Source organism: Apteryx mantelli, chromosome 14 (genome assembly GCF_036417845.1).
Source record: "Apteryx mantelli isolate bAptMan1 chromosome 14, bAptMan1.hap1, whole genome shotgun sequence".
NCBI lineage: Eukaryota > Metazoa > Chordata > Aves > Apterygiformes > Apterygidae > Apteryx > Apteryx mantelli.
The window spans coordinates 7,166,438-7,180,481 of record NC_089991.1 but is presented as its reverse complement, the minus strand read 5'-3'; the positions used below and the strand labels follow the sequence as shown (position 1 = coordinate 7,180,481).

At 55.9% G+C, this 14,044-nt stretch overlaps 1 protein-coding gene across 3 annotated transcripts; it reads right to left on the bottom strand.

The window, feature by feature from the left end:
- Positions 1-3,942: 3,942 nt before the first annotated feature.
- Positions 3,943-12,712, bottom strand: SLC6A7 (solute carrier family 6 member 7). 3 transcript variants are annotated; one of them, XM_067304550.1, is made up of 11 exons: positions 12,481-12,712; positions 11,584-11,722; positions 11,091-11,225; positions 9,756-9,859; positions 9,074-9,198; positions 8,355-8,467; positions 8,141-8,272; positions 7,681-7,780; positions 7,161-7,261; positions 6,770-6,937; positions 3,943-5,458 (listed from the first exon to the last, which is right to left on the bottom strand). In XM_067304550.1, the coding sequence occupies exons 1-11, from the start codon at positions 12,705-12,707 to the stop codon at positions 5,246-5,248; spliced, it is 1,557 nt and encodes a 518-aa protein (XP_067160651.1). In that variant the 5' UTR covers positions 12,708-12,712; the 3' UTR covers positions 3,943-5,245. The 3 variants fall into 3 exon arrangements, with proteins under 3 accessions (XP_067160651.1, XP_067160653.1, XP_067160652.1); XM_067304551.1 differs by lacking the exon at positions 3,943-5,458 and adding an exon at positions 5,465-5,942; XM_067304552.1 differs by lacking the exon at positions 11,584-11,722 and having other exon boundaries at positions 11,091-11,542; positions 12,481-12,523.
- Positions 12,713-14,044: the final 1,332 nt, after the last annotated feature.

Sequence of the window (14,044 nt, the reverse complement as noted above, 5' to 3'; positions counted from 1 at the left end):
GGAGGGAGTTTCTGCCATAGACCTCCTGTCCACATCGACCTCGAGGCCAGAGACCATGCTGCGGCACTTTTAATTTCCTAGTAGAGACGTAGCCTGACTCTCACCTGGTTGCCTGGCCAACCAGGTCAAACAAAACTCAGAAGTCCTCCAAATCAATCTTCGCTTCCATTTCTTGCAGACCACAAGAAAGAGCTGAGTCCCAGCACTTGTTGCAGTGGTCTCAGGTTCCCAGCTCCAGATGTGGGTTGGGAGTTGTCCCTTTTCCCTTCCTGGCTGGCAGGGCCCCGGTCCAGCCTGCAACATCATCATTTCTCAGGTCTTGCTGGTGCATCCCCTCTGGAAGAAGAACAGGCCACTCTGGGCCCTTCTCCACCTTTTGCTGGAGAGAGCAAAGGCTCTACTCCTAACCCCAGCCAGGGCAGCCCTTCTCCCCTGAGGAGAAATGCCCCATCTGTCAGGTGCCAAACTTCCACCTGACCCCAAACCTGCTTCCCCTCCCTTCATCCTCAGTGAATTTTCACCCCTGTGGAGATGCAACGGTGGGAGCCAGCAGCAGCAGAGGTGCCCGTGGGCAGCCCAGCCTGGCTCTGCAGAGGCTCAGGGCAGCTCAGCTCTCCCAGACCACCCACACCATCCACAGCACTGAGCTCGTGGCCTGCTCTGCAGGCCATGGCAGGATCATAGGGGAGAACCAGCAAAACCTCTTGCTGTGTTTGAAAGGGCATCCTGGCATGTGCCTGACAGAGTGCTGTGGACCAAGATGTGTTTCCCAGCAAAAGATCCCATGATCGTCTCCTCTGATCATCCTAGGACCTGGCTGACCCTTCTTCCCTGCCATGGGACACATCTCGTGGCATGCACAACATTCTTGATGTAACCACCACTAAAAGGTGGGCTTGGTTTGGTAGCCAAACCTTGTTCTCCATCCTTAGGGATCCCTTGGAGGTAAGTACTAGTAGGGGGGAAAAGTCCTTCCACTAGTGGGATAGACCTCTCACCATCACCTATTTCCAAACGATCCCTGAGCAGGTCCCAGCTCATCAGTACCAGACAAGGCAAACCCAGACTTGATCAGGTTGTGAACACATCAGAGGAGAGGCCAGTGGCCCTGGGGCGGTCCAGCCCCAAGGGCCACCCTGTGGCTCCCCTACCCTTGGTTGAAGTCCCTCCTCACCAACGGGTCCCTCCTCGTAGCAAGGCCTCCACCCTGTTGCTGACTGTGATGCCAGGGAGTGGGAGAGGGGATGATGGAGGGGGGGAGTATGCTGAGTGGCTCCTTCCATCTTTGGGTTGTTGTTCCTTTTTTCTAACTGTTGCACAATTTTAGGGCTTTTGTAACATTTTTTGGACAAGCAGGGAAAATATGTTAACAGTGGTTTAAGTAAAAAAGGAGATCTCTCTCTCTTATATATAATATATATATAAAATATATATACATACAGGAAATCTCTATGGAAATATTTATTTAAGATGATTGCAAAAAATATATTATAATTAAGAATATATCAAGCTTTGTCACGTAACAAAAATCAGACCCCGGGGAGAGGGAAGCTGCCCGTCTCCTCGTGTCTGTACCTCCGTATGGTTGCAGCTGAAGCCTTTTTCTCTCTTTTGTAAGTGCACTCGAACTGTTGAGCGGTGTGACCGTGTTGGATTCATCGGGGGCTTTGGGGGGGGATTTTATTTCCTTTTTCTTTGTTTTTGGAACCTGTGGCTGTGAACAGAATGATCACTGCTCCGATCCAACGCTACATTTGGGGAGGGCGGCGGGGGGACCGGGTGCGGGGTGGGCGCGGGAGGGAAGGGCGAGTGTCAGTTTTATTCTTGGTGTTCAAGTGCAATAAATAGCTACAAACTTCTGAGCATGGAAACGGGTGATTCTCCGTCACTGCAGTGACTCAGGCTGCCTGCCGCTGCCTTGCCTCTCCCTTCGCGACGCTCCCTTCTTCGAGGGTGCCCAGGCTCGGGTCGCACCTCGGGCAGCAGCAGAAGGTAGCAGACCCTCTTTGCTCGCCGGGCAGGGGTGCTGGGGGTGCAGGGGCACCCTGGGCTCCTCCTGACCTGCCTTGCAATGGTGCGGCGGGCCCACGAGATGTCAGCAAAAGACTGTTCCTGCGGGCGCTCGCTCCCCTTTTCCCGGGCCTGGTTCAGAGCAGGAGCGCCGGGAAGAGGCAAGGGGCAGGGCTGGCGCTCTGCATGCCCCAGGCGCATCAGGGACCTGCCCCAGGGCCACCCCCGCCTCACCGAGACCCATTGCCATCCCGGCAGCCCTGGCCACGTGGAAGAGCCTTGCTAAAATTTGGGAGAAACCCCTGAGCATTCAGGGAGAGGGAGCCAAACTGGCATGTGATGGGGATGCAGGGAGGCCAGCGTCGAACCCTGGGCCCCGTTCCACGTGCAGGGTATGAATGCATGAGCTGGTCCCCAGAAGCAGGGCATCCTGCCCAGCCCCGCTGCCCTTCAGCCCACCCCACATCACTCCATGCACAGCCACACGCAGACCGGGGGATGTACCGTTTGCAGACGCCCCTGTCACCTTTTTCCCCTTAATTTTTCCCCTTTCAGCCTTGCTCCCTGCCGTATCCTTGGCCCCAGCTGCAGTCTCTGCCCTGCCCTTCCCGTTGCTCTGCACCACCTCTCCCATTTATCACTGTTGCCAAGGGAGACCCCAGCAGAGAGGATCCCAGGATTACAAGGGGAATTTAGGGAATGTGGCCAGAACCCCATGTGAGTAGGAAACAAGCTCAGATTCGTGCGGAGGCCAGAGCAGCAGGGCTGCAAAGCTGAGGGCGGCGCGTGGGCTGGCTCCGTGCTCTGCTCGCAAAAGTAACTTGGGCTTTAAGCCGTGAAATCAGTATTCAGTAAACGTTTCCTAGCCTTGCCTGGGCCAAAACCCTTGCTCAGACCAAGGCATCTCCACTTCTTCACCTCGCGACGCCTGACCTGGCTGCCGGCTACGTCGCGCAGGGCAGACCCCTGCGCGCGCCTCCCCGGGGGCAGGCTCCCCACGCCAGCGGCTGGGCAACACCGTGACCTCCTGGGGCCTCCTGCTCGGCAAATAGTGTCAAGGGTAGAGCGAGGGATTCATTGGGGCCATAAATGTTTATGGCTGGCCCTCCCCGCTCCCCAGCCGCCGCAGCCTGAACTTTCCATCAGCGACGCTTTTATGGCCAGCCTCTAATGATTAACTCGGGGGCTAGCGGCCGAAGGTGCTTTCCGACACGGGGGCTCTGCTGGAGACCCGCGGGCCAGAGGAAGATGGGGCCAGGGCAGGGGACCCCTGGGAGAGCCGCCAGCCCTGCCGGCTCCCGCCGTGGCGGGGTGCAGGACTGACGGAGAGGAGGATGTCGAAAGCAGTCAGTGGTTGCGCGGGGAGGAGGACGGAGGCAGAGATGGCCGGGAGCAGAGCTGGGGCCGCACTTGGCATCTCCAGGGCATGGGGAGGGTGTGCGGGAGGGACGGGGTGGTGTGGGAGTTGGTCCTCATGCTCTCGGTGGAGCAAAGGGAATAATTCAACCCCCCCGAGGAAGAACCCAGGCCAGCGGTGGGGAGAGCTGGGTTTCCCTCCAGTGCCTGCAGCCAGGTGCACACCGGCAGGGCAGCCGGCTCGGCGTTGCTCCCGGCTGGGTGTGCTGGACCCTGGCCGGCAGGACGGATGGTCCAGGCCCTGGAGGGCTGCAGGCAGCCCAGTCTTCTCTCTACGACAGGCTGATGCTGGAAAAACCTCGTGTGCCAGGGCTGCCTGGTCCATGGCATTAATGCCGGGGTGGGGTGGGGGGCGCCTCCCTGCCCTGCCCCCCTGGATGCCAGGATGCATAATCCAGGCATAAACCCTAATTTCCCTCTTTTACCTGAGTTTTGGCTCTTTCTTGACCAGGACAGAGCATTGCAGGACAAAGCCCTGGGGTCTGCATCCCCCCCATCCCCGGAAGCCCCCCTCAATGTGCCTTTCTCACACTGTGTCCAAGCTCCTCTCCCAGGCAGGAGCCCCCAGGCCCCTTGGTAGAGGAGGCAAAGTTTGCATGTTGAAGACCCCCACAAATAACCCACGTGGAGTCACACGCTGCTTTTTAATGGATAATGGACGATGCACAGGGGGAAGGGTGCACACAACCCCGGGGGCAATGGGGACGGGCGGCTTTGGGTCCAAACAGCTCTGGCCAGGACATTCCCGGCACCCTGCAGACAGGGTTCAGACATACAGATACGGGGCAGTGCAGACAGCACTGCGCGGCAGAGTGACAGCCTCCTCATGACACAGGACCTGGGCTGAGCTGCCCCAAAATCCTCTGCAGGCATTGAACCCAGCACTTTGCCTTTCCCTAGGAGGGGAGAGCAGGGACCAGCTCTGCCAGCAAAGGGGCTCCAAGAGCTCCCACATGCCCTGGAGCAGGGTCCTGAGCTACAACAGCCCTTGTCTCTGCCGGGGGGATGGACATGGGTCCTCCTTTGGCTCTGGGTCAGAGCTGAGACCTGACCTCTTGTGTGCATGGGGAACGGGTCACCCAGCCTCTTCCTGTCCTTCCAGTGTGCCCCGGCCCTGCAAAGCACCATGAGGATGTGCTGCCCTGACCTGCCAAGGTCTCTGGGAAATCTACATGCTTGGAAGGGCCCAAACTGTTTTGTTCATAAAGCATTATTCTTCTTCTAATTGTTTTTTTTTTTTTAATGACTTCTCATTTATTAGGTCAGATTTCATTCCCGGGACACTGATCTGCCCTTGTTTTGCTGGAGCACCTCCATGTAAGCGGAGTGCCCTGGCACACACCTTCCTCAGAGCACGGAGGATGTTAACACAGTCCTTTCTCACATGTGTTTGTGGATAATTGGAGTTAAATATGCATTAGCAGAGAACAGACGGACGCAGAGGGCCTCATGCTCCCTGCCTCACTCAACCCCAAACATCCAGGCAAAGGGTGGGCAGCACGGGGTCCTCTCCCACCTGCTTGCAGCGCATGGGCTGAGGCCAAGGGTGGGATGGGCGTAATCGGACACTTGCACCAGACACCATCACACAAATGCACAGATTCATCACACAGCTTGCCACACTGAACAGAAACACCTCAAGGATAGCGGAACCAGCAGCAGCCCTCTCCTGATGAGGCCAGGGTGGTGGCAAGGAGGTCAGTAGGGTCTGCAGCTCATGACTGCCCCCCGCATGGCCCCCCGGCCAGCCTGAAGCGCCCAAGTGTGACCTGTGCAAGTTTTGGCGTGACCACCCCAGCCCACGAGGTGCCAGGGCCCCTCACATCATGGATTCCTCCTCCTCCTCCTCCATCTCCCGGTCCACCTCGATGGCCGTGTTCTCGTAGCTGGTGATGCCTCCATATTTTCGCATGTGGACCATCAGCGGCTTGGGGGACTGGCTGCCGGCCAGGGTCGCCACGTACATGCCAGTCCTGTTCTCCTCCAGCGACGGGCCCCAGTCCATGGTGGGCCGACTGGCTTGCTGGATCCTCTGTGAGAGGGCAGAGGCGGAGGGAGCTAGGGCTCCTGCTGTTGCACCAGCACCTGCTCAGCTCCTCGACCATCACCCTGACCCAGCAGCTCCCAGCCCCTCCAGGAAGCAGGTCTGCTCTGCTACCCAGTGCAGACTGAAAGAGCCCCTGGAGAAGATGGAATGAGGCCAAAAGCCTGACCCAAGGCTGGCTGGGAAGGCAGCTCCATGTAAAAGCCTGGAAGGTGTTATGGTGTGGGGGTGCTGGTGGAGAAGGCTTGCAGGAGCTAGGAGCTATTGCAAGGCTGTGGCTCTTTGTGCAGGAAATACCTTTCCCAGATATTTCCTTAGGTCATTGCATGGTCTTGGTCAAAACGTGGTCTGCCCTCTGCTAGTGCCATGGAGCCCCTCATCTCTAGGCACAGCCCTGATACACGCAGGAGGGGTGCTGGACGTGCGCCGCTCTGTGCACAGACTGCACCAGTGGCATAGGGCTGGAGAGGTCCTGCAAGGGGTTAGTGTAAGCCAAGGTGGTGGCTGTCAATGCCACTGCAGACAGTGGCTGTCCCAGGCCAGATGGCAGCTCATATGGCTGCCTGGGAGGGCTGCTGCCTGGGGAGGGCACCAGCTCCCGTGTCTCTACTTTGAACGGCCTGGGGAGAGCAGCAAAGGACAGCTAGGGCTGGGAAGGCTGTAATCAGCCAGGAGGGTGCCCAGCTCACTGAGCCTGCTCCTGGGCAAACCCAGAGCCCGTGCCAGGCTGAGGCAGGGCCTGGCCCGGGAATGGGACCTCGCCGTGCCCAGGGAGCTTGGAGCAGCTGCCTGCCCCGGCCACTGTCTGCTTTGTCTCAGGCAGCCCAAAGCCTCTTCCCCTTTCATCGGCTGTGGGTTAGGCTGCCAGGCAGAGCCCCTTCAGTGCCCTCCTTGCTCTGTCTTTGCCCATGCAGAATGGGTGCAAAGTCCCACACGGCCATGCACATTCCACCAAGGCCGCTGGGGATGATGCCCTTCCCTAAAAGGCAAGGTATAGCTGGCTTGTTTTGGGGGCTGGCATCCATGGGGCTCCCCATGGGAAGCACTGTGACTTAGTGCCTGCCTGGCATAGAGAGAGGCCCCGCACAGCTAGAAATGCCCTGGGACACTGCTGGAAATATCCTGGGACATGCTGCCGCTCACAGCCTGTGGGCAGGAAGGAGGGACTGGGATGCACATCTCCAGGAGAGGGGATACAGGAATTGCTGGAGGATGCAGGCCTGGCAGGGGCTCGTGCTTCCCCTCATCCCAACACTTTTGGAGTGCTCCCCAGCAGCAGTGGGCCACAGGTCCTCCTACCTCCCACAGCGTCCCTTCTTCTCGTAGCACAGCCACCACCATGCCAGCAGGAATCATCAGGCAGGAGAAGAGTCCCATGAGGATGCCCAAGACCTCAGCCCAGGCAGGGAAGCGGTAGCTGCCGTACTCAGAGGGCTGGTACTTGACGATGTTGTAGACCAACAGGGCCTGCAGAATGGGAGGAGAGTGAAGTCACCCCAGACACCTTCAAAGGATTCACTCAAACAGAGGCTGGAGCCCATAGAGACCTCCCAGGAGAACCAGAAAGATTCCCTGGGCCTGGCAGAAACCAGCAAGAGATGCCAGGAGAGTGACTTGTCACACTGGGATGTCACCCCAGAGATACTGGCATCACTACAGCACCATCCAATCCTTCAAACCAAGCAGTTACCATCATTGTTGCTGGGGACAGGATCATCCAGCAGGCTCTGAAGTAAGGCCCTGGTTTGAAGCCCAGCATCATGTGAATATCTCGGCAGAACCTCTTCATGCCTGGAGGAGGAAAAAGGACACGGACTGAGAAATTGTGATAGCTCCAGCACAGCCAAGTGCCTATACGAGGCTGCCCTGCACCAGCCCTGGCCAAGGACATACAAAAGAGCTGTGGTTTGAATCCTCCTCCACAGCAAGAAAGCATCTCCCCTCCTGGATGGGAGAGGCAGGATGGGGGGGTTACAGTCAGTGCTGTTTGAGGGACCAGGCTCAGTGCCCCAAACACCCATAGGGAGGCGATTCCAGCGAAGGCCAAGGAGAAACAAGAGCTTGGAGAGAAGGTGTTCAGTGCTCCGTGGCGAGGTTGCTGGCTTGCCCATCTGTTTCTCTAAACCTCTCCCTTCGTCATCCTACTGCTCTCGGGCAGACAGCCTACTCTTCCCCATGTCCTTGGTGGGACAGACCCCCCCCCCCCTTACCATAGACACGTGTCACCACGAGGCAGGTAGTGATCACCACCACCATGAGACCAAAGCCAGCGCTGTAATCATCCAGTAGGACCAGCCAGTACATCCCACCCTGCAGAGGCAAAACACAGCAGCCAGCGTCTCCAGGAGGACTCAGAGTGGCGCCCCATACACTGCCAGCCACATCCTCTCGTCTTTGGGGACGTGCCCATCAGCCCTTCCTGGGCACTGGGGAAGATCGGGCACCATCAGGAGTCCCCACTCCCCATGTGGGGTTGGTGCAGGGACATGATAACACTGTGTCACTCCCCTTGGGACCTCACATCTCCAGTAAGCCCAGGCTCACTGGTTGTCTCTCTCCAACCTTGTTAGCAGATGCAAAATGTGTCTGTGAACCTGGCTCCTGCCCTAAGCACTCCATAAAGTGAGGCCCTAGCAGGTCCCCACAAAGCATCCAGCCCCATACCCTTACCTCCGTCGTGAGGATGAGCCCCATCAGGAAGAGGGCGATGCAGATGGCAGCGGAGAAAAAAGCTTTCTTTGGCCGCAGGTAGTAGGGAAATTCATCTGTCACTGCTGTAACGATGGTCTCCATAAAGGCAAACTGAACACAAAGGAAAAGAGGGTTCCCTGAGCCCCCTGGGCTGCCTGGGCACTGTGGCTGGCTTGGTGGACTCTGTCCTTACCTGGCTGTCCAGGCCCAAGGTTAACAGCATGAAGAAGAACAGGAAGGACCAGAATGGAGAAAGGGGAAGCATTGTCATGGCCTGGGGGTACACCACAAAAGCCAGGCCAGGACCTAGGGGAGACAAAGGACAGCAGGGTGAAAAGGGGGTGACGGTGCCAGGCACGGAAGGGATGGAAGAGAGGAGAGCCCAGCAGAGTGGGAACTATGGTGGCAAGTGGCCTGGGCTCTTGCAAGATGGGCAGGAGGGGTCTTGCAACAGGGTGGAGTGATGCAGGAGAACCAGACAGCTTTATTAAAGACTGCTTAGTGTTGCTCAAGGCTTGCACAGCAGGAAAAGGTCTCCCTCCTCCCCCCCCCCCAGCCCACTGTGCATACAGCTCCATCCTTCATGCTGACACCTTTAGCTGCCCTTCATCCCTGGCCCTGAATTCACTTTACAGCTGGCCCTCATGTTTTGTACGGGCCTGTTGGACACATCTGCAAAAGCCCCAGGCACAGCAGAGCACAGGAAGGCCTGCGGCTTCCCTGGGAAGGTGGCCGAGAAACGAAGTGTGGGCACGCTAGGATTGCCCACCATTCTCATTCCGGTCCTTGCTCTGGTAGCTGAAGGTGCTATAGAGGATGAAAGAGCTCCCCACACCTCCCCTTCTCAGCTCTGGCTGTTCCACGGTGCACCCAGGCAGAGAGCAATGGAGAAAGGTCTTCATTTGGCCTCACCTGCTTTTGCCACTTGGTTCACAGGGACCCCGAGCTCCTGGGACATGTATCCCAAAACAGAGAAGATGGCAAACCCTGCCAGGATGCTGGTGATGGCATTGCCCAGGGTCACTATGAAGGTGTCCCTACAGAGGAGAAAGCGATTCTCTGAACAAACCCTTTCCTTCCCATCCCACAGCAGTGCAGGGTGACTTTACCAGCCCAGGGTGCCACAATTCTTCTGCTGAGCCCCTCTTGATATATAGTTTCCATGGGGGAAAAGAAGCCTATATCTAATGACATGGGTCACTTTGAGGGGTTCTTCCTAAGCTTGCTTTCCCATTGGGATAAGCACGTAAGAAGAATCCTCCTTCTGCCAGAGGTCTGCAATGTATGGTAGGGACAGGACAAGCATGCATGACTGTAGCCTTGAACATCCCCTGCCTTCAGCATCTGCAGCCCAATACTTCTGAACCAGGTGCTGTCTTGATGTTTAGGAGATTTTTCTTCCACAGATCCCTCTAATCCTTCTCAAACCTTTGCAAGCTGTCTGGTATCTGCATGGTGCTGGGGCAAGAAGCACCACAGCGTGACCGCGTGCTGCACTGAGTGAAGCTACTGGGTTTTGAACCCACCAGCTGAGATTTTTCACCGCACTTCCCCCCACATCTGTGATTTTAGCAAAACAATAGCTGGCTCCCACCTGTAGATATTCTGATGGAAAGTGTTGTAGGAGGCAAAAGTGAGGAGGCCCCCAAAGCCTACCCCAAGGGAGTAGAAAATCTGCAGAGCTGCCTCGATCCACACCTGGGGGAAGGAAACAGGTCTGAGGAGAGCAGTGGCTTGGAAATCTTTCCCCAAGGAAGAGGGGATGAGAAAAGCTTCTCAAGATCCCCCAGAGTACCTGTCTGTGCATCCCTCCCGTGCAGGGTTGCTCCAGCCCTCCAGGCACACAAAGCCCGTGGTCCTTGGGTCTGGGCTTTCCCACACAAAGCTCTCCAGCATTTCCTACTCCAACTTACAGGAATCACCCTAGAAGCAAATTATTCAGGCCCCCTACTAGCACTCCAGGCCTGACTTTACCCCAGACTGCTGTGACTTTCCTCTTGGCTCCAAAGGGCATATCTGGAGAAGAGAGTACATGGACCTGATGGCTCATTGCCATATGCACTCCACAGATCCACCATCACCTTCGATAAGAGGGTTTGAGACAAAGGTGGACATTTTAGGGACTCTGCAACCAGGCTGGCTGGAGATGGAGAATAAGTGAGGTCAGGTGCCAACCTCACTTGCCGCACAAGCTGGCTGGCGTTTTCCACAACCTGCTTTGCCTTTGTGGGGCTATTTGTCCTTCTCCACCCCAATGGGCAGCTCCTGCCTGGGAGCAATTTGCCTGGGAGCAATGTCTTTGCTTTTCCTTGCTACCAGGCTCACCTTTCTGAATGGCTCAGCTGGCTAGTGGAAGGGCTAACGAGAACATTTTACAGCCAGCCCAGCGTGGCCTTAAGAATCCTTGTAAAACAGGGAGGGGTCTGCCACCAACACGGCTGACGCAAGGAAACTCCCTGCTCTGCAAGCCGTGATCACTTGGGTAAAACAGAGCGGCTACATCCAACCCGATCACACCCAGGCACCTCTCAGCCCATCACCAGGGCTGGGCTAATCTGCTTGTGTTTCGGGTGCCCACAGGAGGCAGCAAGTACATGGTCCCCCAAACGGAAAGCAGGAAATGCAGGCACTGGGCTGTGCCATGTGGGAAAGGGGTATACACAGGGTGTGGAGGTCATGCTGTGACTTGACCTGAACAGCAAATGTATTTGGCATGGGAGCAGCCCAAAAAGAGGGCTTTGGGTCAAGTAGGTGGCCAGAAAAGGCATGCAACTGCGGGAACGTGGCATGCTCTCCCCTGTGCTGGAGAGGGCATGCTGGTGCTTTAAACAAATTGCACAAAATCCCCACCGTGCTGCGAGCCACCAGACAGATCTCCCCATGCCGGGAAAGAAGTCGGGGACCCAAAGGAAGACCAGCTCCCACTCACCTTGGAAGACAGCAAGTGATCAAACTGAGGCGTGAGGTAAAACCTGATGCCCTTCCAGGCCCCCTCCAGTGTCACGCCGCGGATGAGCAGCATCACCAAGATGAGGTAAGGGAAGGTAGCAGTGAAGTACACGACCTGTGGGAGAGCAGAGGCTGCTGGAGACCTGGGAGCAAGACCCCGGCATGCTCGCTCCCTTAGCACCCTGTCCCCACGACAGAAAGCTGCTTCGCCAGGCATGTCCCTGCAGTGGTAGGGTCCTGGGGATGCAGCAAGGTTAGTGACATCAACACCATCACTGTCTTCATGTGCAAGCCATTCCCAAAGTGGCCTGTGTCCAGTAAATGTCACTTATTGGCCTCACTGGTATTTCCTGGATGCACAGAGATTGCAGGCACTGGCGGGCATCACTGTAGGTCGCCAAAGAGACCACTTTGATCTTCCAAGTCGATCCCCTTAAAGCAGAAAGGCAGTGACTGATAACTCCAGCCCTTACCTTGCCGGAGGATTTGACTCCCTTTAGGATGCACAGATACACGATAGTCCAAGAAAGGAGCAGGCACAGACACAGGTTCCAGCGGATGCTCCCGGGATCCCCGATCCCAGAGCTCCCTTGGATGTGCAGAACATACCGACTAGGGCAAAAGGAGAACCGCTAGTGAGCAGCCATGGTCACCCGCCCTCGGCCCACCAGACACTCCACATCTTCCAGCAACCCTCTCTGAACTTAGCAACGCCTCTGCTGCAGAAAATAACCATGTCAGAAACCCCAGCAATGAGAGAGCAACAGGGAGCTGGCAGCTCTTTGCCAGGGGAAGAGGAGAAGTCGGTGTGGTTTCTTCACCATGCATTAACGGCCCTGCAGGGGAAAGCCTGGCTGGTTGAGAGTAAACTCCCAGTTGGTCCAGAAGCGGGATGCATTTCAGTCTAACATATCTCCAGGCCAGCAAAGCAGTGTTAAATCAAAAGCTTCCACCTCCTCCAAGACTCCAGCATAGCTGAACACCTCCCATGTTCACCTGGCATCTAGGGACCTCCCAGTCCCACTCATTCTCTGCCAAAGAGGCACCGCTGCAGCACGAGTCTCCTGCAGTGCAGCCATGCAAAGGCAACGGGCACCCTCTGTCGCACCCCTTGGCATCTAGCTAACCAACTAGCTACCCAACGCAGATCAGACCACAGCAGAACATGGAGCCAGCCATCCCATGGACGTGATCCCAAGGGCGAAGCTGAGATACCGTGTACATCCACACAACAAGAGCCCCACACTGCACCCACGCATGCCCATCACGCCATGAGACACACAGCACAGCCCCATCACCCCCAGCCCCATCCCAGCATGGTCCCCAGGGGGACACCCACCCCAGGCCCACAGTCAGGCTGACCTCTTTACCTCCAGTACTCCTCACTGGGGCTGACAGTGTTGGAGATGTTGACAGGGAAGGTGGCATTTCCTGCCTTGATGACATGGTGGTCCAAGCACAGGTCGGTGTTCCACCAGTTGCCGCAGTGCTGCCAGGGCAAGTCACTTGTTAGGGATGCAAAGAGGTAGAAGAGAACGTAAGCAATGATCATATTGTAGTAAATGGCCACCAGGGAGACGATGAGGATCGTGCCCATGCCAACACCTGGAGGAAGGAGAGGGTAAAGAAGGAGGAGTGAGCCATCTCTCCAGAACAGAGCGCATCCAAAGGCAGGGTCAAACACTGAATTTCGGCACCCTGATAGTTAACCAGCTCCAAGTTAGAGATTCATCTGTCTGGATGGAAGCCTTTTATTGCAGTTATACCATCTGGACAGCCAGCCCCGCACATGCCATCTCTGAATGCATAAGAATGGATGATCTATTGCATCAGCCAGATGATTTTACTCCAACTCGGTGCTAAGAGTAAACGTATTTGATCTGACCTTTGTTTAGTTCTTACCTTTGTTTATAGCAGTCGTTGCTTATATTATATTATTATCCATTATTTGTTATATTATATTGCTTATATATGCTATATTTTGAACACTATATCTGGTTTAATGGTTTTCATACAGTTTCTAGAATTGATCATGACATTCAGCGCCTTTGAAGACTTGTAGATCTTACATCATATCTTGCAGCTACTAAAATGGTCAACCCGGAAGTCCAGCCTGCTCTACCTTCCCCCAAGATTTAACCTTTGCTTCTAACAAGAGCTTTGAAGATCACAGGATGATGCTGTGGACCTATGTCCTCATCAAGCAGCTCTGTGGAGGATTTGGGTTTCAGTCACGCACCTTTAAAGAGTGGGCTTATCTTCCAGACAGCAAGTGGCCCCAGGCTGGAGAATTGCCCAAGTGACAGCTCCATGAAGAAGATGGGGATGCCACAGATGGCCAGCATGATGAAGTAAGGAACCAGGAAAGCTCCTGCAAGAAGCAAGCCCCCCCGCAAATTAACACAGATCAAACACCTGAAGCCCATCTATGAGAGAGAATAAAGTTTATACCACATCTGACAGCCTCAGGGATCTAAAATATCTTGCACCAAAACCTGGAAGGTAGCAAGGGCCAGCAGCTCATCAAAATGCTGGTGAGGACTGGCGCTGTCCTGTTATCTCCTAGGCTTGGCCCTGTGGGCTTTCTTATCCGTCATGAGATGGAGTCCCACGAGGTCCTCAGTGCAGAGTTAAGTGTCCAGTTTAACAGCCCATATTTCAGCTAGGAGCTTGTAGTCACTGCTGCTAGCACATGCTCAGTACCCCAGACGTGTACTCTGTGCTTGCAACAACCTCCCGCTCCCTCCTAGTGAGTAGCCAGAATCTTTATTTTGCAGCCCATGTGCAGAAACAGCCCCTCCATCACATTTGCACAGCAGGAGGTGGTGACTCAACAGAGAGCACGAAACCTCCTGCACCTTTGCCAGCTCTGGCTTCCGTACCCCAAGTGTGTGCTGAGAGCGCCCGGGGCCAGGAAACTGTTGAGCTCCTGGA